Source organism: Hyperoodon ampullatus (assembly GCF_949752795.1).
Source record: "Hyperoodon ampullatus genome assembly, chromosome: 10".
Lineage (NCBI taxonomy): Eukaryota > Metazoa > Chordata > Mammalia > Artiodactyla > Ziphiidae > Hyperoodon > Hyperoodon ampullatus.
In genome coordinates this window covers 25,113,366-25,138,415 of record NC_136923.1, presented here as the reverse complement: position 1 = coordinate 25,138,415, position 25,050 = coordinate 25,113,366, and the positions used below count along the sequence as shown (strand labels likewise).

The following is a 25,050-nucleotide window of genomic DNA, read 5'->3' as shown; positions in this document are numbered from 1 at the left end:
AATATTCCCATTTTCAGATGAAGAAACAGATTCACACAATGCATAAGTGATGACTGGCATTTAAACATGGATCTGTCCCGATCATCTATGCTCTCGACTCCAGGAATTGCTGGGGATCTCTGAGCAGAAAATTAAGTGAAACGTTCCTGGCCTCAGCCTCCTCGTCTTCACAGGCAGAGGAACAGAGAATTGTCACACAGATTTTCTTTGGTTCTTTCGTTACCAACAGAGAACACTGCATGGTGGAGTTTGCCAACAGAGCTTATCCCAACAGACGGATGCTGAGGCCTGCCAAAGAACAGGACTCCAGATGGTCTCGTCTTCCTCAATGACAAACAAGAACTCTCTTCACCCCTGCTTTATCTCTGTGTCCCCTCAAAGTAGACCCTTGGCAGCTGCCTTTTTGTAGACCTTCTAGGAAGCAGAACAGTAACATTATTGAAGGCCGACACCCCCCCTTCGTAATTAACATGCAGAGATATGCAACCCATAACTCCAATTGGAAATGTCACACTGGCACCGCACTTCCATGCTGAGGGGCAATCTTTGCAGGGCTCAAAGTGTATAATCAGCCTCTTCTACCCAGAGGCATTTGTAAAACAGGCATGTTTGGAACCACACCACTGAATAGTTCATCCCTTGTAAAATCTCTCCTGGAGGAGCCCCAAGGGCTGGCTGAGGCAGCAACCTGTCTTACTGAGCACAAATGTCAACAGGAAAAAAAAAAAGGAAAGCAAGGCAAAAAGGAGATGGTGCCGCTGATTTATTTCAAGAGCCTTATCAAATACGTTAGCTCATTGTCACAATTAGGAAGTTGGGCCAAGGAGGAAAGACACATTTAGTCTTGTCTTCTTTGCCTTGCCTTGATATTGATTCCATCCAGTGACAGAACGAGAAGTTGGTTCACATTGCAGAGCCAAGACCAATTATGAGCTCCACTCACAACCTTTATACCTTGTGAGGGGCAATAGTTAGGTTCCTTTCACAGTGAGGAAGGGCCTCTACTCTGTTGGAGGGTACGAGTAATATACCAGGCATTATAGCTGATTGGGGTGGAAGATTTCACCATGGAGCCCCTGACCCCACTCCCCCCACCACACACACCAGATCTGGCCTTTTCCAACACTTCTTATCTTAGCAAATGGTGCCAGCATCTACTCAGCTTCCTAAGACAGAAACTAGGAGTCATTCTAGGAAGAATATCATCATCTGAATCTTCTACTTCCTTCTTATGATAACCAATCCCCAAGTCCACATAAACATCTCATACTGTTGATAACACAATGTGTAACTCCTCTAAAAATTACAGTATTTTCTAAGATACTTATACTAATAAAAGAGCATACCCCCACACACACACAATCACACACATATCTCAAGATTCAGTCAACTTATCACCACCACTACCAACGTAGTCTAAAGCTAACTCCATGTAGGGCTGCCAGATAAAATGCAAGACTGGTATTCTGTATTTTTATTTGCTAAATCTAGCAACCTAACTCCAGCTCAACCACCAGAGCTCATCTCAATACTATAATGCTTCTCCATGGGAAGCATTTCCCAACCCCAAAGACATCGAATCTCCCCATCATATGGTCTCCTTTAAATATCCTGATACCTGTAACATACATACAAATGTATATTTATTTCTGAGATTGTTTGATTAATGTGTCTCATGAACTAGACTGTAAGACCCATAAGGGCAATACTCATGTCTGGTTTTGCTCAGCATTTTATCTTTAATGAATAAATGAATGAATGTACAAACTAGTAAGAGACTCTACAAGAAGAGTATCCATTTCCAGGCAGCAGACTTAGGAAAGACTGGCATCCCAGTCCTGTCTAGGACATGACCTGAGTGAGGGGCATATGGCCCTCAAAACTAAAATTGGGTTTTGTCCCCAATTCTCCTTGGTGTCTTAGACCAGCGGTTCCCAACCTTTTTGGCAGCAGGGACCAGTTTCGTGGAAGATAATTTTTCCACGGATGGGGGTGGGGGGAATGGTTCATGCGGTAATGCGAGTGATGGGGAGCGGCAGATGAAGCTTCACTTGCTCGCCCACCACTCACCTCCTGCTGTGCAGCCCAGTTCCTAACAGGCCACGGACCCATACCGGTCCGCAGCCAGGGGGTTGGGGACCCCGTCTTAGACCATTCTCTCTCTGGATCTCAGTTCTGTCTTCTGAAGAGATGAGCTCTACTGCCTTTCCAGCTTTAAAATTTTACAATCCGGCAATTCTAAACCCCAAACAAATATTGGACCTGAAAGAATATTTGGAAGGTTATCAGACCTTGAGGTTTTATTGGTTGACTCTACTTGTCTGCCCTATCATATGTCACGGAATGTACATAAAGAAGATCACCTCTCCTCTGTAGTAACATCCTCTTTGGCAGGATTCAAAATTACACTTTCCCAAAGGAGCTCAACTCTTAAAAGATGTGCTTAGCTCTCTGAAGTCAGATGAGTGAGAAAGGATGGATCTTCTTGAGTAGGTCCTCACCCGTCCTTGCAGGAGCTTTCATTCTTCAATATACACAAATCAATCAATGTGATACACCATATTAACAAATTGAAGGATAAAAATCATATGATCATCTCAATTGATGCAGAGAAAGCTTTTGACAAAATTCAACAGCCATTTACGATAAAAAACTCTCCAGAAAGTGGGCAGAGAGGGAACTTACTTCAACATAATACAGGCCATATATGACAAACCCACAGCCAACATTGTTCTCAATGGTGAAAAACTGAAAGGATTTCTACTAAGATCAGGAACAAGACAAGACTGGCCACTCTCACCACTATTATTCAACACAGTTTTGGAAGTTTTAGTCACAGCAATCAGAGATGAAAAAGAAATAAAAGGAATCCAAACTGGAAGAGAAGAAGTAAAGCTGTCACTGTTTGCAGATGACATGATACTATACATAAGGAATCCTAAAGATGCTACCAGAAAACTACTAGAGCTAATCAATGACTTTGGGAAAGTAGCAGGATACAAAATTAATGCACAGAAATCTCTTGCATTCCTATACACTAACGATGAAAAATCTGAAAGAGAAATTAAGGAAACACTCCCATTTACCATTGCAACAAAAAGAATAAAATACCTAGGAATAAACCTATCTAAGGAGACAAAAGTTTCCTGTATGCAGAAAACAACAGGTACTGATGAAAGAAATTGAAGATGATACAAACAGATGGAGAGATATACCATGTTCTTGGATTCGAAGAATCGACATTGTGAAAATGACTATACTACCCAAAGCAATCTACAGATTCAATGTAATCCTTATCAAACTACCAATGGCATTTTTCACAGAACTAGAACAAAAAATTTCACACTTTGTATGGAAACACAAAAGACCCCGAATACCAAAGCAATCTTGAGAAAGAAAAACGGAGCTGGAGGAATCAGGCTCCCTATCTTCAGACTATACTACAAAGCTACAGTAATCAAGAAAGTATGGTACTGGCACAAAAACAGAAATATAGATCAATGGAACAGGATAGAAAGCCCAGAGATAAACCCACCCACATATGGTCACCTTATCTTTGATAAAGGAGGCAAGAATATACAATGGAGAAAAGACAGCCTCTTCAATAAATGGTGCTGGGAAAACTAGGCACCTACATATAAAGGAAAGAAATTAGAACACTTCCTAACACCATACACAAAAATAAACTCAAAATGGATTAAAGACCTAAATGTAAGGCCAGACACTATAAAACTCCTAGAGGAAAACATACGCAGAACACTCTATGACATAAATCACAGCAAGATCCTTTCTGACCCACCTCCTAGAGAAATGGAAATAAAAACAAAAATAAACAAATGGGACCTAATGAAACTTAAAAGCTTTTGCATAGCACAGGAAACCATAAACAAGATGAAAAGACAACCCTCAGAATGGGAGAAAATATTTGCAAACAAAGCAACCAACAAAGGATTAATCTCCAAAATATACAAGCAGCTCATGCAGCTCAATAACAAAAAAAAAACAACCCAATCCAAAAATGGGCAGAAGAACTAAACAGACATTTCTCCAAAGAAGATATACAGATTGGCAACAAACACATGAAAGGATGCTCAACATCACTAATCATTAGAGAAATGCAAATCAAAACTACAACGAGGTATCACCTCACACCAGTCAGAATGGCCATCATCAAAAAAATCTACAAACAATAAATGCTGGGGAGGGTGTGGAGAAAAGGGAACCCTCTTGCACTGTAGGTGGGAATGTAAATTGATACAGCCACTATGGAGAACAGTATGGAGGTTCCTTGAAAAACTAAAAATAGAACTACCATATGACACAGCAATCCCACTACTGGGCATATATCCTGAGAAAACCATAAAAGAGTCATATACCACAATTTTCATTGCAGCACTATTTACAATAGCCAGGACATGGAAGCAATCTACGTGTCCATCAACAGATGCATGGATAAAGAAGATGTGGCACATATATACAATGGAATATTACTCAGCCATAAAGAGAAATGACATTGAGTTATTTGTAGTGAGGTGGATGGACCGAGAGACTGTCATACAGTGTGAAGTAAGTCAGAAAGAGAAAAACAAATACTGTATGCTAACACATATATGGAATCTAAAAAAAAAAAGGTTCTGAGGAACCTAGGGGCAGGACAGGAATAAAGACGCAGATGCAGAGAATGTACTTGAGGACATGGGGAGGGGGAAGGGTAAGCTGGGACGAAGTGAGAGAGTGGCACTGACATATATACACTACCAAATGTAAAATAGATAGATAGTGGGAAGCAGCCTCATCGCACAGGGAGATCAGCTCAGTGCTTTGTGACCACTTAGAGGGGTGGGATAGGGAGGGTGGGAGGGAGACGCAAGAGGGAGGAAACATGGGGATATATGTATACGTAGAGTTGATTCACTTTGTTATACAGTAGCAACCAGCACAACAATGTAAAGCAATTATAGTCCAATAAAGATGTTAAAAAAAAAAAAAAAAGAACTGCCCTGGAAAATATTGCAGCCATCAGACACACAAGACTATTTAAGGCTAAATTCGTTTAAACTATTAAATTTAAAATCCAGTTTCTCAGTCACAAAAATCATATGTGGCCAATGGCTGCCATGTTGGACAGCTCAGAATACTGAACATTTCCATCACTGAAGAAAGTCCTACTGGATAGCATTGGTTCTACAGGATTCAAGAAATGGTTCCTTGCTCCTCCATCCCTAGGACCAACGTTCGGACCTTCTCTTGGTTCACTGCATTTGCTCTCTCTGAATTCAGGCTTTGTGGCTGGTACTGAAACATTGAACTCATGAGATCCTCTGACGAGCTTCAGGTCAAAGGTCACTTCCTCCAGGGGACCGACTCTGATGCGAGATTCTCTGATGCGAGATTCAATGTAGCACCCTTGCTAGATGCTTCTGGGGCACCCTTGTAGTTTCCTTCTCAGAACATTCATCACGTCTCTTGAAATTGTTTAAATTTAATTTGTCTCCCAAGACTGAGGGTCTATAGAGACCCTAGAGCCACATAAGCCTGGGTTTGATTCCCAGCTCTATCTCGGGCTCACTCCATGAACAAAGCAAAGACAACGAGCATTTCTGGGCCTCATATTCTTCTTCTGTAACATGGGGATAAACTGTACCCAGCTCATAGGATTACTGGGTAATTAAGTGAGTTGGTACACATAATGTGCTTTGAAAAGCACCCAGCACATAGTGTACACTGGACAAACATTGGCAGAAATAAATAACTAAAGAGCATAAGCACCTTCAAAGGCAGAGCTGCTTTGGTCTTCTGCCCTATACATCACACCCTGTGCCTGGGGGCAATGTTGAAATGAACTGTGTGGGCACAGAAGGGCTGGCTTTAAAACTGCACTGTCAGGAACTTGCTCTATAGATCTACTCAAGACAGTACAGTGAGATATTTGTACAGGGATATTCATGTCAGCACTGTTTACAAAACACCAAAAAAAGTAGGGAGAGGGGCATCCAAATGTCCATCTGCAGAGGACTAGTTAAATAAACTACATATATTCATACAATGGGATATGCTGCAGCATTAATAAAGAATGAGGTGGAACTGTGTACCTAACACACCTCCAAGACGTGTTAAGTACAATGGACAAGAATGCAGTGAAATAAACAAGTATACATATGTTTATGCCGTATATGTCTAAGTTTTCTGAATCTCTGCACTAGACCCTCTAACAGTGGTTTCCTATGAGGAGGAGGAGAATCAATTTAGACTTAAATATACTTAAGTTCTTTACTCTAGAAAGAATTCCATCATATACATTCATGACTTTTCCTTAAAACTGTTTAAAAGTCTTGCTGTGAAGGGTGATTTGTGTTTTGGTGTCTTCCTCTTTGGAACCAGGACAGGCCAAGAGGAAAAAAAATGTGAACAGGGGAAACAGACAGTGAGTACCTGGGAAGTAAAGAAAGATATTTTACTGGTAAATCCACTGGTTTACTAACTAGGAGAAGGGGGAGGGAATCCATCCACCAGGGTGGCAATTTCAGACCGGTCGTGTGTGTAAATATAAGAGCTAACACGCTGATGGAGGGCTTACATGTGTCAGACGCTGTGCTCAGCCCTTTCCAATTATTGTCTCATTTAATCCTACCTATGAGAAAGCACTATTATTATCCTCATTTTACCAAAGGGAAAATGAAGACATGGAGCATTAAGCAACTTGCTGGAGGACACACAGCTCAACAACAGAGGGGCTGAGACTCAAACTCTGGCAGGGTCACAACCCAGCATGCATGTTTGTTACTGTCCAATAGACAGAGCCACCATCGAGGGGCTAGTCCAGGGGGAGCAAAGACAGAGAAATCTCTTGAAGATCTATCCTGCCCTATTCCTGTGACAGCATCCAGCATTACATAAAAATTCCATTTTGCTTTCAGCCTATGAGAGTCAACACAATATATTCCAGTGGCTTCCAAAAAATTATGAGCTGTCTCATATGACAGGGAAATCATAGAGCTAAAAGGTCAAAAGGCTGAAGAACACAGTCAAATGGCTGAAAAATGGAGTGGATTCATATGTGGCAAAAGAGAATTTCAACTCCAAAATAACTGAGCAACATTCACAGAAAGACGGTTTTGTGGAAGGATGATTAGACATTTTCTGAAAACCTTTTTCCTTTGCTACCCACCAGGAAGTTGGGTGAAAGTACTAATGAGCTATTTTTACAACTTTTTAGTTACATCCAGGATCTTCTGAGGTTTTCAAGAAAGTGCATGGGATTTGAAAGTCCAACAACTGTGTTTGCTTCCTGGCAGCTGCATAACCTTGAGAAAGTTCCTAAATGCTACCTGGCCTCAGCATCCCCATCTAAAAAGTCAGGCATAATAGCTACCTCCGTCAAAGTGATCAAATTAATGGGAAAACAAAGTGACTCCACCTATGTATCACTTGTAACATAACCACCTCAAAAAAATGAGTTGATTTTCTTTTTTGTCCCAGACAAGCTGTTGTCTAACCACATACTTTTCTTTTTCAACCCAATACTCTTTGGCTTTTCACAACCACTCCCATGCTTAACCTCTCCAAAAAGGCAAACGGATGTTTTTTATATTAGGGGCACAAGCTCCCCTGATGGGCATAATAACTGATTTCAGATAGGACAATTCACTTTCTTAAACCAAAGAGGATCCACACTTGCTCTATTCTTAGCCACTTGAATTTGTAACTGGATTCACATTTACAAAACAACACATTGAAGAAGCTCTTGGTACATCCACTCAGGCCCCCATCCCTTCCCTCCCCTCACTCCTAGACCTTAACAAATCATTCTTGCCTCGGGCATTCTCAGATGCCCTCCCAGCCCACCAACCACCAGTCACATCCCAACACTTCAAGGAAACTACAACAATTGATAATCAGCAATACTCAAAGCAAATCTTCCTGAATTCACAATATAGGAATTTGATTAATACCTAACCAATGTTAACCATATATTCACAATTTGAAAATAAACAGTAGGTACAAAGATAACGCTCTTCCCTGTATCCCTGCAAAAAATATCAAACCAGAATCAGCATCCCGAAGATTTATGATCATTATTAACTATTAGCCACTGCCCGGAACAGGGGTGATTATCATATCAAAGTTATAATACCCCTAATAAAACAATAGCCTATTTCGTATTCATCCTTTGTTTTTAAGTCTCATCTTGAAAATGCCACTGGGATCGTCCAGTAAGTCCAAACTTTGAGTTTAGAAAAAGAACACATAATATAATAACTTGACCTACTTATTATTAATAGTATCATAGTATGCCCTTCTGTCTCAAATAATAACACTCAACGGAGCAATCAAGCTATAATATTGTTTTCAGAAAATATAAGTTTAATTTCCCCCCTACATTTGGCTTTGAGCTTGCAATCTGATTTGTAGGATCTCATCCTACAGATTTATTTTCACCTGTGTGGAATGATTTATATCCATGTTATTCAACACAGTTGTATTCTCAAATATTAAAAATGTTTATCCAAAGGGACCAAGTTAAATAAATTATGGTCCACCTATTTGAAGAGATTACACAGCCACTTAAAAAAGAAAACAAGAAGTGCTCTATTACTGAACTGCGAAGACCTGTAAGACATACGGTTATATAAAAGAGCAAAGTGCCAAACAGCATGTAGTGTATACTACCTTCTGTATAAAACAGGGAAGAAATGAGAACACACATATGAAACACATATGAGTATGTGTACACTCGCACATGTGTTTGTATTTACATTAAACAGTTTCAGAAGGGAAATCAGAAACGAGTAACAGCGGTTGTAATATCTGGGGAAAGGAGAAATGGAAATGAGGCAGGTGGAAGACAGATCTAGGAAAGACCTTGCTTATCGAATACTTCTGAAATATTCTGCTTTATGAACCATGTAAATGTATCATCTACTCAAAAAATATATTAAATAGCAATTGATGTTAAAAAATGGCATTCCAGTCCCTTGAGATTAAGACAACACCAATAAGGTCATATTTTATGATTGACTATGATTCTTCTTCCTCTTCTTTCTTATACTATACATGCCCATATTAAACACACACACACATGCGCGCACATGTTTAAATCAATAAATTAAAGGAGAAAATGCCTCGAGTGAATGAAAAAAAAAAAACCAAATTATTTTTAAAGTGCTCCACAAAGCCTTATTCCATATTCTATATATTTTATTATTATTACTCCCCTTAAGGTGAACTTCAGCCTCCTATAGATTTTCAGACTTCACTAGTCCACAGAATCTTTGCCTGGATGGCCCTGGATCCTCTGCAGGACCCAGCAGAGAGGTATCCTCACCGCTGCCATACAGATCAGCTCACCTTCATAGGTGCCGACTTCTAGAAGAGTCCCGCTCTGCTCGAGGTCCAAGAACTCCTTCACAGTCAGAAAGTTATAGTCCACGCCAGGCACCTCTCCTTCTCTGGGAGGCCGGGTTGTGCCTGCAGCAGACAAGACAAAGGCACAAGAAATCATCAGTCCACTGAAACAGGAAGCACCCCATCCAGGTGTAATTAAAATAACCTGTTCAGTAAGCTGGAGTACCTAAACTAACAGACCCACCTACTGAGACAGGGACCTGGCAAAGACAACTTCTTTCTAGCAGAAAAGTATCCTCACTTCCATCCTCTGATGCCTGGGCCCCTCAAATGCAAGAAAGAGAAAACCAAGCACAGCTAGGCAACCCAGGGAGATTTTTATCCCTTAAAACATGCACTGAATGAAAAGGGTGAACTGGATTTTATACAGATGACATTCACAACCAGCAGCTTTTAGGGATCCAATAAGTTCTAAAAAGGGTATCCACCTTAAGCTCAGAGCCTAAGGGGTTTATATTTTTATCATAGGCCTCAAAATTCTTGTGTTCCTCAACACATCTGGCAACTTCCAATGTAATAATCCCTTTGAAGAAAATGACACCCACTGCATAAACACATCACTAGAGAAATTCAATTGCCCAATATCTGTGGCTGGATACCTCCCAGGGATTAAAATGTTGCTGCTCTCCATGTAATTAATATGTTTGGCAAAAAGAGGCCACCCATAACTTCTGATGGGAGAAAAAGGACACTGCATTTGCTAGAAAATTCTCCTTCTGAATTAATCTCGTCATTCTCTCAAAGACTAATAAATATAATGATTCTTCTTATGAAATAAGACAGAGCCTCTAGAATATTTAAGTCACCCAGCTCAGGTGCTGGGCGGGAGACCTATCAATTTAGCCCAACCTCACACCAAAGTGTGGAAGGAATATGGTTTACACACAAAACAAAAAAAGAAAATAAACCAAGAAGCAATTACATAGTGTATACCAGGAACCTATGTTCAACGGAGACCAAAAAAGAGCAAAACTCATGACTTCTGCTCCTACATTCAAGTTAGGGGATATGATCAACATGGGTTCATTTTGCAAGGCACCGTTACCTATGGCGCTTTCAGGTCAATGTTTTTTTAATATAATAAGCAGGGATTTTTCCCTAGTCCTAATTCTCCCTAAAACAATGAAATAAGCAACTGTATGTTAGCTCCAGTGCTCATGGCAGAGCACTCTCTGATCATGTGAATTTCCACGCACTTACAGTGGATATCCAGAATTCTCTTAAATCAAAAAACTCAACACTTGTTGCATATTTCATTCAGGTTAAACACATTTTTAAACAAGCCCCGTTTTTCTATTATCTGAAATTTGAGTGTTATAAAGAGCTGCAAACTGTCCACAGAACAATTATATTACAAATGTTAGCTTATGCCCAGCACGCTGGGACTTTCTGGTAAAGAAGCCTGCTTGTATAGTGTCCAGCAGTCTACTCTTGTAGTGTATCCTAATTTGTTCCCATTTCTGGCTCCCCTGACAGATGATGACGAGGTCACTGAAGTGCTTCACAATATTTATATCTATGGTGTCAAGCACACGGTGGGTATTCCAGAAGCATAAACAGTACCATATACTGTTGTAGAGCAGGTATATAGAATGGGAATGATGAATTCATAGTCTGTCTGGCTCACCAGGTTGTGGTCTTGGGCATGTTCCTGAGCTTCTGCTATTTCTCAGTTTCCTCACCTGTGAAATAAGGATAATAATACTACCTACACTATAGGTTTGTTGTGTGTATTGAGTGGGATAAGACTTTTAGAAGGCTAAGCTGAATAATTGCTACCAGATATATACTTTATGTTACTATTAGAATGAAATGAGTTGGTAGACTATTATAGTTCAAATTTTGTATATACATATAATTATATATATTAATACATTACATATATTATTACATGTTTCATTTTTTCAAGAATTATTCACTAAGGCCCCAATACCTGCTTGGCAGCAATTTAGGCACTGGAGAAGAAGCCAAAGCCCCTACTCTAATGGAATTTATATTTTATTATAAAAGACAGATTATAAATATGTATATGGATATACCATATAATTTCAAGTGTTTGAAAATCTCTTAGAGGGAGGAAGCAAGGTGAGGAGTAGCAAAGCTACTTTAGACAGGTAATCAGGAAAAGCCTGGCTAAAGAGGTGCCATCTAAACCGAGAGCAGCACAAAGGTGATGGGAAAAGCATCCCAGCCTGGGCTAAGGCCAAAGGCTTAGAAGTAGGAATAGATTTAGCATGTTGGGGGAAGGGCAAAAAGTCCAGAGTTAACTGTAGCAGAGCAATGGAAAAGAGGTTAGAAATGAAAGCAAGTGGCCAGATGATGCAGGCCACAGCAAACATTTCATATTTTATTCTAAGGATGATGGGAAGCCACTAGAGCGTTTTGAGCAGGATAGTACCATGATTTATTTTTAAAAGATCACTGAGCTAAGGGCAGAAAACAGGCAGAGTAGGAGGGTGAGGTGGGCAAAAATAGAAGCAAGAAGACAAGTTAGTTGGTTACTACAGTGTCCAGGTGAGAAAAAAAAATCAGGGCACAGACAAGAACAGTAGACAAAGGTGACAAGAAGCAGTGAGATTTCTATTATGAATTGTAAACATTTTAAACAGCTATAAGACACTCCGCAGGACAGATGTATTAAAAGTACATCAACTCATCAGGCCATGCTAGGTCTATATTTTAAAGACAGAACTTGATGATGAAGTAGATGGAGTGTATAAGAGAAACAAAAGAATAAGGACTGCCATCTTATTCTTTGACCTGGGCAAATGGGTTCTGCCATTTACAGAGATCAAGAAGATGGGGGAAATGGTTTTTAGGGGAAAAAATTTAAGAGTTCACTTCTGAACATGTAAAAAGTATGAAATGCCTATCAGACACCTAGATGTAGAGAGCTGTGAACAGGTGACTATGTAAATCTGAAGATCAGAGTGGTGGTTGGGCCCTAAACTTGGGAGTCATCAGTAAACCACTGGCATTTGAAGGCAAGAGACAGAAAGAGATAATCGAGGGGGAGAGAGTATAGAAAAAGCAGCCAAGAAGTTTGACTTAAACACAAAAACCTTATAATTTTTAGAAACTGAGAAGAGGAGGAAGATCCTCAGAGGAGACTAAGAGACAATAGTCAGCAAGGCGGGACCAGAGGAGGAGGGTGTGATGTCTCAGAGCCAAGTGCAAAAGCTGTTCAGCCAGCTACTTGGAAAGCACAAACAGTCTACATCATATTGTGAAATTCCAGCGCAGGGCAAGAACAGAATCTCTTTGAAACTTGCTGTGAAAGAATCTGTCCTAAATATGTTTTATATGGCAACTCTGATATTTGGACTCCATACCAAAATTCTATTAACTTAAAGATTTGTTGGGTTTTTAAAGTCTTCTACACCACACAGTATTGGTTTTTTTTTTCCTCCTATAACCATCTTTAATCTTTGTCATTTCTTCCCACATTTTCTGAACCAATTTCTCAGTGTAACTGTAAAGACAACAATAACCTCTGGGTCTTAATTTCCTGAAAGGATTGAAAACAATCAAGAACTTGAAAAATGGAACATTTTAAAGGAAAAATGAAAACGAGCAGACATCATTTTCCCCTGGAAATAAATATGCTTAGAAGGACCTTTGAGCAGCAGGGGAAGTGGGTGGGGGCAGGTATATCTCCACCCACAAAACCCTCAGGGTTTATTACCCAGACAAAACCTTTCCATCTGCAGGCCATGAGGAGGTTTACACCCAGTTATCCTCTGAGCAGCCTGCCCTGGGTCTGGGACCACATGACCAGGATGCATTCAGTGACGCTAGGGAGAAAGGGCCTGGGAGGGGACCCCGCCCCCTCTTTTCTTCCAGCAGAATGACAGGCTGCCTGCTGGACACACGCCTGGCAGATGGCATTTCAAAGGTTTTTCAGGAGCCATCTGGGGTGGGTACAATTATTACAAACCACGCTTCTAACAAAGCCAGAAGGGTTACTTCCTGGCAGAAGAGAAGTAAAACAAATTCTATCATGTTTTTCGGGGACAGCATATTAAAAAAAAAAAAAAAAAAAAAAAATCACCGGGCCGACAAACAGAGGTTGCTATAGCCTACCAACATTGCTTTTTGCTGGTCTAGCTAGAAATCAGGCCAACAATATCTTGCACTTATTATGTTTGAACAAACAAACACAGTGCCCAGTTCCTCGCCTTCCAAAAGGGGGAAAAGAAAGAAAAAAAGAGAGAGAGAGATTATCAAACACCAAGAAAAAAATAATAGCTTCCGTTTACTGGATGCTTACTTATGTCTTAGGCAAGGTGCTAAGCACTTAATCAATACTGCTGTATCTAATCTTCCTAGGAAACACAGAAGGGTTGTTATTATACTCATTTTTTGATGAGGAAGCTGATACCCAGAGAAGTAAAGTAACTTTCCCAAGGTCACATAACAATTAAGCTGGGCAGAGCTATGACTTGAAAGTAGGCAATCTGACTTTACTATCCCTCATTGGAAACCGCTGTTGGCCAATAGAACTTGCTGCCATAATGGAAATGATCCATAGATGTGAGTCTAACATGGTAGCCACTAGCCACATCTGGTTATTATTATTTTGATTATATACATTTCAGGTGTACAACATTATAGTTCAACATCTGTACACATGTGGTTATTGATATGTGGCTAACATGACAGAGGAAATGAATTGAAATTTTATCTAATTTTAATTACTTTAGATTTAAATAGCCACATGTGGCTAGTGGCAACTGGACTGGCCAGTGCAATTCTAAACTAGGAGGGCATTTCCAGTACAATGTTCATGAGCATGCCCCCAAAGCACTTCCAGCTCTCAAAATAAAAACAAGAAACATATCAAACTGCAGAATCTTGTACTCATACAGGAAACCTATCCTTTTAAAAACCCTTATATGCTTTGAAAAATGATCTAGTCAAACTGTATGTTTTGTACTAAAAATTCCGTTTGGTTCCTGTTGTCTATGGACTCTTAGAAAAAAAAATTCTCCTTAGATAAACTGTGGCATCATCGTTTATAGCCAAAACAAAAACCAAAACCCAGACCAAAACAAATGCAGTCCCCCAAAATAAACCATCAAATAAAACTGAGTGCCTATGAATATGGGAATGACTCAATGAAATATGGTAGAGTCACCCTTAGGAAATATATATACATATATATTTTTGCTATATAAAGAATACTTGTTAGATGTACATGCAGTTACCAGAAAGAATATCTACAATGTACAGTTGAGTGATATAAAGTGCAAAAAAAAAAAAAAAAAATCACTGCATTTTATTGAAAAAGAGGAAAGAAAGCCCTATGGGTGCTGCATGTTTTATGAGTTAATAAATAGTTAAACGGAGGGAACAAACCCTTAACAGTGGTAACCTCAGGAGGGTGGGTTCAGAAATGGGAAGAGAAAAAAGGACTGTTTCTTTAAATCTCTCTGAATTGTACCACTGCTCACGTAGTTGTTCTGGCACTTTATAAATCAAATAAAATAATTATTTAAGAAATCTTTACCTGATCCTTGGGCTTCCTACTCAAACAACTTCAATATTAGCTTAGTCCTTGCAAAAACGCGCCAAAGAATAGAACCTCCAAGTGAATCAAACACACAATATTTCCCAAGATTTTCCACCTCACAGAAAGCCAGCATCAATGTCCCCAACACTTGCCTTTAGCTATGAATAGGAATACAGGGCAAATAAAGTTGAGAAGGTGGCACTATTTTTCTGCCTGATTTTGGTTTTTAAACCTCAAACTGTTCATCACTTAAACAGAGTCCTTTTGAAGTGTTAAAATTTAACAAGATTTGCACCAGAGCAGTGAATACTATCAGGCTTTTCTGCCACCAGATCACAACTTAACAAGTTAATTTGAGCTACGCCCTGCTGACTGTCTCAGTATGAGTTAGCAATGCCCCCAAACGTTTGCCCAGAAAGCCTGAGTGGCTGCTTGCTTCTTGGGCACATTCTATGGTTCATAAACTTTCAGTGTACCTGGCATGAGTGACCCTCGCTGAAGAAATCAGAAAACGACCTTCCTTGTCATCAAACTCCACAAACTATGGCTACAGAAATGAAACCAGATTCGGAGCTCATTTGATCTCTCTTCTTATTCTAGAAATTCTCTTGAAATATCCAGTTAAGGCAGCAAAAAAAATCCTAGAAATGAGACACTAACATGCTATTTCCTACTGCTATGTGTTCCCAATACCATTAGGTTTCTAGACAAGCCGTCACTCAGCACCTATCCAACTTGCCTGAAGGCCAAGTTGCTAATACAGTGATCATTACTCTACTAACATTAAACTGTTAATACTCAAGGATATCACCTGATGTTAAATTCATCTGGGTCTTGCTTATCCAAATCTAACAATAAGGCTTCCAAAAATTATAGTCATCCCAACCGCTTCCATGTAAAAGAAAGTGCATGATTTTCTATAATAAAACAAGTATTTACATTGCTTGAAATTGGTTAAATATCCAGGATACCCTCATACTATTCATTCTTTAGTTGATGGAGATGAAGCAGAGTAGAACATGTTGTTTCCCCAAATTCACTCAGTTACCTACCACTCACACAATTTTTGCCCTATCTCAGTACCAGCAGTACTACTGACTCAGTATTTTCACTTCAAGTCAAAGCTGTTTAAAAAACTTAAATATATTCATGTAAAAAGGAAATGCTTAACTGCTACATACCTATTACAATGGAGTAAAAAAAAAAAATCTTACGATACCAGATGCTGCCAAAACATGGAGCAACTGGAACTCTCAAACGTTGTTGCCAAGGATGCAAAATGGTACAGCTACTGGGAAAAGAGTTTGGCAGTTTGCTAAAAAGTTAAACATAAATCTACCATATGACCCCAAAATCACACTTCTAAATATTTATCTTAGAGAAATGAAAACCTACATTCACACAAAAACCTATATACAAATGTTTATAGCAGCTCTATGCATAATCAACCCAAAAGAGAAAAACAACCTGAATGTCCTTCAACTGGTGAATGGATACACTGTGGTAAATCCCTACAATGAACTTGGCTAAAGTACAGATGTACACAACAACATGGATTAATCTCAAATAGACTGCGTAAGTTTAAGAAAAGCCAGACTCACAAGGCTACGTACTGTATAATTCCATTTCAGTGATATTCTGTAAAAGGCAGTACTACAATAGGGATGGAGAACAAACCAGTTGTTGCCAGGTGTGTGGTTAGGGCTGACTACAAAGGGGACAGTAGAAGGGAATGGGGGGAGGGGGGAGGGGTTGAGGAGGCTGAACTCTTCTGTATCCTGATTGTGGTGGAGGGTGAAGGACAATGCCTTTCTCAAAACCTACAGAAGTGTACGCCACAAAGAGTGAATTTTACTGCTTATAAAACTTTAGAAAAGGAAACATTTAACATTACCTCCAGTGAACAATCAGTTTCAGCCTGCCATAAACAATAACTAAAAATAAACACAACCAAAGTAAAATCATTTCATCTTATCTAGAGACTGAGGCTCTGAGCCTAAGGCCCGCAGGCATTCTCTTATTACAAAGGGAGATGAAGAAACATTAGAAAGCTGTTAGAGACCTATTAGCACCAAATTGAGACTTTCTCCTTAACACAATTACAAGGATATTTTAAAAATTATAAAGAAAAGCATCTGCTTAGTATTGGATTAGATCTTCCTGAAAAAAAAGCACTCGCTTTCACTGAAGCTTTTGTATCACCTGCTGATCCTGCCAGTGAACACGAGGTATGCACAGAGAACGGAGGACAAAAGACCAACTGACCTCTTCTCCTAAGAGAAAGTGTTTATGTTTAAAACAAGTCCACATGCAGATGAATGGATAAAGAAGATGTGGTACATATACACGAAATACTACTCAGCCATAAAAAAGAATGAAATAATGCCATTTGCAGCAACATGGATGGACCTAGAGATTATATTAAGTGAAGTAAGTCAGACAGAGAAAGACAAATATATTTTATTGCTTATATGTGGAATCTAAAAGAAGTATACAAATGAACTTATTTCAAAACAGAAATAGAGTCACAGACATAGAAACTTATGGTTACCAATGGGGATGGTGGGGAGTCGGCGGGGGGCGGAGATAAATTAGGAGTTTGGGATTAACATATACACACTACTGTATATAAAACAGATAAACAAGGACCTACTGTATAGGACAGGGAACTATATTCAGTATTCTGTAATAACCTACAATGAAAAAGAATATAAATACAATACTGAATCACTTTGCTGTACACCTGAAACTAACACAACATTGTAAGTCAACTACACTGTACCTCAATTTTAAAAAATGGTTATTAGAAAAAGAAAAAAGAAAACAAGTCCCCCACTTGTGTCCTTTCAAATCCACCAAACAGACAAAAACAACCCTGTAGTTATTATTATTATCCCCACTTCACAGATGAGAAAAAGTGCACAGAGAGATTAGGTGACTTGCCAAAAATTACACAGCTAGTAAATGGCAGAGCCAGGATTTGAACCCAAGATTCTACTGCCACAGAGCAGCCCAAACCCCTGTATACAAAGAAGACATTGGGTATAGAAACAAACTAGCAGGGGGAGAGGGATAGCTGAGTCTTCACAGCTCTTCATCGCCTGTCCTCATCAAAGAAAGTTTGTGCTGATGGAGTTAAGGCTGGGGGAGAATGCCTGACCCCTCCCCCCATGACTTCCTTAATCCAAAACCTGAGCTCCCAGGAACTATTTCTTACTACCTCTTAATCAGAATAATAAGGTAATTCAGGCCAGAATCCACTGAATAGGAAAGTCAAGTAATGACTTGAACATGCATATTAACCATTCTTCCTCTTTGATGCGGGGGAGGGAACCTTGGCACATACATATTCACGGAAATCCTGCATTCATTAAAAACAGGAAAGGGAAAATTCTCAAGCTGTCATTGAGTCATTGCAAACATTCAGCATTCAGGCAATAAAGAATAAGATCTCCAACACTCGATACATCCTTATCAAAAATCAACTTTGGAGGATTATCTTGAGGCATTTTTGTTCAGAAAGGAATTCTGAAAATCAGTAATGCCATAGTCTAGTCCTAAAGACTGTCTATCATAAAAAGAGATTAGATCAGATAGACTTTATTATGACAGGTTATACTTTTTACCTTCTCTGAATTAATGACAGCAATTGTTTGTATAAAATGGAATGAACTAATGCTAACGATTTCAACCAGGTAATTTCAAAGGCATGTGAAAGAAAATGATTATTTTGGTGAAAAGCTATAATTAATGAAGAATATCAAGTTTCCACAAATTAGGTGATTTTGCAAGCCCAACGCTAAATGCTTCTAATCTTCAGCAGCTTTCTTTCTTCAGTTTCAAAAAAAATAATCAAGAGTGACTGCCAATGAGGAGATGGTTTCTTTTGGGGGTAAAAAGAATGTCCCAAAATTAGATAGCTGGAATGGTTGCCCAGTTCTAGGACTATAATAAAAATGCTGAATTATATGGAGTGTACAATGTCTATCAATAAAGCTGTTAAAAACAATATTGCACTACAACAGAAAGTAGTCTCTGTCTTCAAGGATATTACAATTCAGTAGAGGAGATGTTACATTTCTGTGAGTAATATGCACGTGGCATAATTTGTTCTTCAAGAGCAGCCTGCTGGGCTTCCCTGGTGGCGCGGTGGTTGAGAGTCCGCCTGCCGATGCAGGGGACACGGGTTCGTGCCCCGGTCTGGGAGGATCCCACATGCCGTGGAGCGGCTGGGCCCATAAGCCATGGCCGCTGAGCCTGCGCGTCCGGAGCCTGTGCTCCGCAACAGGAGAGGCCCGCGTACCACAAAAAAAAAAAAAAAAAAAAAAAAAAAAAAAAAAAAAAGAGCAGCCTGCTTTCATTAGTCCTTCCAATATAGGAACCAAGTGCAAGCATGAGATCAGAAATTACAGACCATGTTACATTATTATACTAAAAACGGCAGGGGTCTGGAGTTTTCCCGGAAAGGCCAAATAGAGAAACTGTTATGAAATCTAAAATCACACTTGGTGAGTGCAAATTCCAGCTCTGATATTGACAAACTGTGTAACCACAGCCAAGTTAAACATTTTGGGCTGTGGTTTCCTCATCTCTAAAATGCGGAAATAATAATACCTGCCTCATAAGGTTGTTTAAGGATTATGTAAGACAATACACATAACCTGCTAGGCCTGGTTATAATCTGCATTCTGTAAACATTGGCCATAACCACAAAACCATCATCACCATCACCCTCACAACTCCCTCCTTTTTCTTTCCAACCATTTTGCTTTAAAAGTAAAGAACCTAACTATTGATCCTTCATTATACTGCTACCTCGGAACACAGGTTTTCTGTACATAATGCCTAATTTAATTCTCCCAGGAGGGGCATTTTTTTTCCCACAAATTTTTCACAGTTCACATAATTTTCTACCCTTCATTATCATTTTTCAAAGCCTCTCACACGAACGCACACAACTTCCAACCACAACTCTTTGGATTATCTTTTGCTAAGAAATCATAAAGTCAACTCGTTCTGTGAATACCATAATTTTAGTTAATCATTTGACATTAAGCACTGGCATCTGTAAGGATAGAGAGATGCCTATTTACTGGAATACAGTGTCTGAATTTGAGGCCCTCAAGTCCCCTAATTTCATGTAATCGTGATTCATATGATTAACTCCTCCTTGAAAGGATGTAATATTTACTTATTGAAGAAATACTATACACCTGGATATAAAGAGAGAAATCAATTTGTATCTAGTACCAAGAGCGAGCAGTTATAAGAGCAAGTCAAGATGGATATAAGAAAAAAGCAGATTGTATTGATTTTAATAAATACACTGGTTCTCAGCTGACCTAGTCATGACAGTTCTTAAAGCCTTCTCAAGTATACAGACTAATAGTCATCACCATGTAAATTTTACTTTGGCACTCATCAAGTATATACTATACACTATGCCAAAGCAAACAAAAGGAAACTGTGTGACGGAGGATATAAGACGCTAAAAGAATAAAGAGGAGCTGGGTACAACATTAAGCGTAGACCAAGTATGGCCTTTACAGTATAAAGGAAAACGTAGTGTGAACAGTAAAATTTCTAGGATTATGTTTCAGAACAGTGTTGAATCTGAGCAAAAAGCATAAAAACTAAGTATTTCTGTTTTTTTAACATGTACTTCCCCTCTGCCTTTTTAATTTTCCTAAATACCACCATTCACTTTGAAAAGGCTCTACTGGTACCCAAAACTCTGATTGGGATTGACATATATACACTAATATGTATAAAATGGATAACTAATAGGAACCTGTTGTATAAATAAATAAATTAAATTAAATTAAAAAAAAAAAAAACCAAAACTCTAACATTCGAAAAGTGTCTTATGAGCCAAGTCTGAGGAACACAGCATGTCAACATCACTTAAGGATGGATTCCCAGGGAGCTGAATTCACTCCTGGGACTCTGCTATTGTTCATAAGCCGCTTATGTTTTTCCCCCATAAATGATGACACAGGCAGATTCCCAGAAAACCAAATTACCGCCTTAACTTCCCTACCCTGGGACCATCCATTACCTTATCTAATGCTTGCCAATTATCTCTCTAACTATAAGTCACATTCCAAAAAAATACAGACTGGGAGCAACTATAAAATGAGGCAGACTCAGCTGATGAACTGTTATTGCCCTTCTTTTGCTTAGTTCATTTCTCAGTGAGCAATTACAGTCTCACATTATGTAGTACTTCCCTTGTCACAACTCTGGGTTGTTTTATGTTATAGACTACACTTCCGAGATGGATGAGTCATATAAATGATTATTTTTCACTCTGCCTGGTAAGCCAAATGAAGTGGATTTTAGAGGTGAAATTAAACACAAATTATTAATGCTTCTAAACATTCGCTTGGAAAAATGTAGACAGTGATGAACAGAAGTCTGTGCTCATGTGACATCACCCACACTGACTTTTTTTTTTTTTTTTTGGTGGTACACGGGCCTCTCACTGCCGTGGCCTCTCCCGTTGCGGAGCACAGGCTCATCGGCCATGGCTCACGGGCCCAGCCGCTCCACGGCATGTGGGATCCTCCCGGACCGGGGCACGAACCCGTGTCCCCTGCATCGGCAGGTGGACTCTCAACCACTGCGCCACCAGGGAAGCCCCCCACACTGACTTTTAAAGGAATTATTTCATTAGAAAACTATATGAGGTATCAAAAGGTATTACTAGAAAGTGAGTGGCCAGTTTTGAAAAAGTAAAATCAAGTAGAAATGTTTATTATTATAAGGTATTTAGAATAATTACTACTTAAAAACTATACATTTTTCTATGCTTTCTAATAGAAATTGTCCCTTTTCAAACAAGTCTTATTTCATAGATGCCAGGTGAGTGAAAGCGCTGCCTTCCAAACTGGCCACATCATTTTTAGCCCACAGACTTTTCCGTAACCTAAGAATGCAAATTACACCATTGTCATCTACACAAACTGGACCTAATATGAGTCCAGATAAAATCGGGCCAAGGATCAAATAAATGACTCTTTATTAAAGACAGAAATTCTAAAATCCATTCATTAAAAGGTAATGACATCTTAGTTCTGACATATGAACAATCTATCCTTAGAAAAAAACGAGTGCTTTCATTTGTTTTTGTTTTATTTCACACCTATTAATTAAAGATCATATCACACAATGCTTACTGATCCTCACTCTCGAGTTTCATCTAATTCATCATCCCTGTCAACAGCGCCTGCTGATCAAGGGCAGGGAGAAGGGAGAGGCAGTCTTTATTTCCTTGATCTGGCAGCACAGGTACCATTGCCATTAGCTTCCTGTCAGCAGGTGAAGACCTGGGGATGTGATAGATGATCCCAGAGCTCTTACAAGGAGTTTTCATCAGACACCTGCCTCTTAACCTATTTACCCAGCAGTTACACTCTCACCTTCTAGGGAACCCACATTTTTGCCCAGAGGGAGCAAAGAGTCAAAGTGTTAAATAAATCCAAAAGCTACCGCATGGGCTTCCACAGGTCTGGCTTCTCAACACAAAACCAAAAATTAAAAAAGGTATAAAGTATTTGACTGAGCCAGCTGGGAAATCCAGAAAGCCTCTTCTGCTCTCAACATGTAACACACATTATATCTGAAAAGAGGAATAAAAGATTAAAGCTATTCATTTTTAAAGTTAGTGAGTTTACAAAAGTCTGTACAAAAAAATTTTTGTTTTACCTATGTAAAACAGGAAATGAGACATTCAAGAGGAAAGAGTGCTTTTCTAAACCTTTAAATGAACAGCAACTAATGTCAATGAATGACATTTACACCAAATTAATGGAAAATATGACATTCACAAAATAGGACCCAATCCAATTTGAGGTAGAAGTGACTAAGTTAAAAATTAATAAACTTTACTCTCTTCTCTCTTCAGATATACAGAGTACACACTCTAGAAAATTTAGAACCCATAAAAGAGCACAAAGAAAACAAGCATCCCCACCATGCAAAAAGGAGCACTATCAATATGTCAAAAGTTTGAAGTCCCCAGTCACCACTCCAGGACCAGGGATGAAGTCCGGGCATCTTCAGGTAAATTCTCAGCCAACAGAATTGTCCCTAGCCACTGCAGGCTCCATTACACTCAACAACCGTGGGCCAACCCCTGACAAAGGGAAAGCACTGCTCTTTTCCAGAGCTGCATTAGCATGTCTGCCACTATGATGCCTCAATTACACAAACACTAAAAATGAGAGTGAGGACATGTCACAAAGTTTATTGGAGGAAGTAGTACTGACTGATGCACAATTCAGAAATCTTTCCATGGAGTCGAGGGACTGGAATTATAAACATTCCAAAATTTATCAAAAGCAATTTCTTGGGCTTCCCTGGTGGCACAGTGGTTGAGAGTCCAACTGCCGATGCAGGGGACATGGGTTCATGCCCCAGTCCGGGAGGATCCCACATGCTTCGAAGCGGCTGGGCCGGTGAGCCATGGCCGCTGAGCCTGCGGGTCTGGAGCCTGTGCTCCGCAACGGGAGAGGCCACAGCGATGAGAGGCCTGCGTACCGCAAAAAAAAAAAAAAAAAAGCAATTTCTTGCCTCAGGCTTCAAGCTCTGGGTCATGAAACAGGTTTAACAATGACAGTGGTAACAGTAAAGAGGAGGAAGAGGAGGAGGAGGAGGAGGGGGCGGGGGAAGGGGAGGCAAGGGGGAGGGGGAGGGAGAAGGGGGAGGGGAGGGAGAAGGGGGAGGGGGAAGGGGAAGGGGAAGGGGGAAGGGGAGAGGGAGTAGCAGCAGCAGCAGCCATAGGTGTTAAATTTACAATACAGGTCTACTATTATCACCACCACAACCAAGTACTTATTAAGCACTTACTATATGTCAGCCACTGTGCAAAGTACATTTTTTCCCCTGAAACTTTATCATAACCACAGGATATAGTATTAATATCCTTGCTTCTCAAATGGGGAAACTGAGCATTGAAAAGGACATATTATTTGCCTACGATGGTCACATAGTTAAAGAGGGGGCTGAACTGGGATTAAAACTCAGGATTTTCTGACGTCGGAGATTAAGTTCTGAAGTCTGATACCAAATAGCTTCATGTCTCCCTTTGTGCCAGCCCTGTTGGTCTCCTTGTTCCTAGAATACTCCAGGCCTCAGGGCCTTTGCACTTGCTATATATAACTCACCCCTAAAACGCTCTTGCTCCAGGTGGTCACTCTTCCTCCAGATAACCTCAGGGCTGCTCCCAAACCTCCTTCAAGTATTTGCTCAAATGTCACTGCTACTGACTGATTCATGTCCCCCCAAAATTCATATGTTGAAACCCCAAGCCCCAACGTGATGGTATTTAAAGGTGGGGTCTCTGGGAGAGTTTATATGAGGTCATAAGGGTGGGGCCCTCATGGTGGTATTAGTGCCCATGTAAGAAAAGACACAAGAGAGAGCTTTCACCCAAGCTCACACTCATGCTCGCTATATGCTAATTGAGGACACAGCAAGAAAGCAGCTATCTGTAAGCCAGGAAGAAGGCTCTCACCAGAACCCAACCACACTGGTACCTTGACTTGGATTTCCACCCTCTAGATTGTGAGAAAATAATAAATTTCTGTTGTTTAAGCCACTGGTTTGCTATGGCAGCTGGAACAGACTAGTCATCTTCTCCGTACGGAATTCCTTAATTTAAATTGCCTTATTTTAAACTGCAACCTCCTTCTCCACCCCTGCCCCCCACCCTGTACTACCCATGCTGCTTTATCTTTCTCCATAGCATACATCACCACCTGCGCTGGTTATTAAAGCGGTCTCTCAGCTCCAAACCCACCCTTCCATACTCTGCTCTGTGATGTTGGGGTAGGAGTCTGCAAACTGTCTTTCCCAGGATTCTTGTGCAACAGAGACCAATTGAGGGAGACTGAGAGGCCCTTCAGCGGGCCTCTTTTTCAATGGGCCCTTCAGTGCTCTCATGGATCCTCTAGGACTCCTCAACATAAGGATTCATCACAGATCAGTCACTACCCAGCTTTGAATCCCTTCAGAAAGCCCACAGCTGCCCCATTTGCTGCATGACCACAGTTAAGGGTCCTTAGGGGGAGATGAGCACTGGTCTTCACTTCCCTTTTCTCCATGACAATATGCATCCGAAACCAGACTGC

At 40.0% G+C, this 25,050-nt stretch overlaps 1 protein-coding gene across 12 annotated transcripts in view; it reads right to left on the bottom strand.

The window, feature by feature from the left end:
* The window catches only part of MAGI1 (membrane associated guanylate kinase, WW and PDZ domain containing 1), a gene marked incomplete at both ends in the record, with an annotated part of 625,004 nt that overhangs the window by 129,883 nt on the left and 470,071 nt on the right, over positions 1-25,050 (bottom strand). For all 12 annotated transcript variants that reach the window (XM_079712199.1, XM_079712210.1, XM_079712213.1 and 9 more), the window contains one exon: positions 9,349-9,468. In XM_079712199.1, the coding sequence (XP_079568325.1) occupies positions 9,349-9,468 (120 nt within the window). The remainder of the gene's footprint in view (positions 1-9,348; positions 9,469-25,050) is intronic.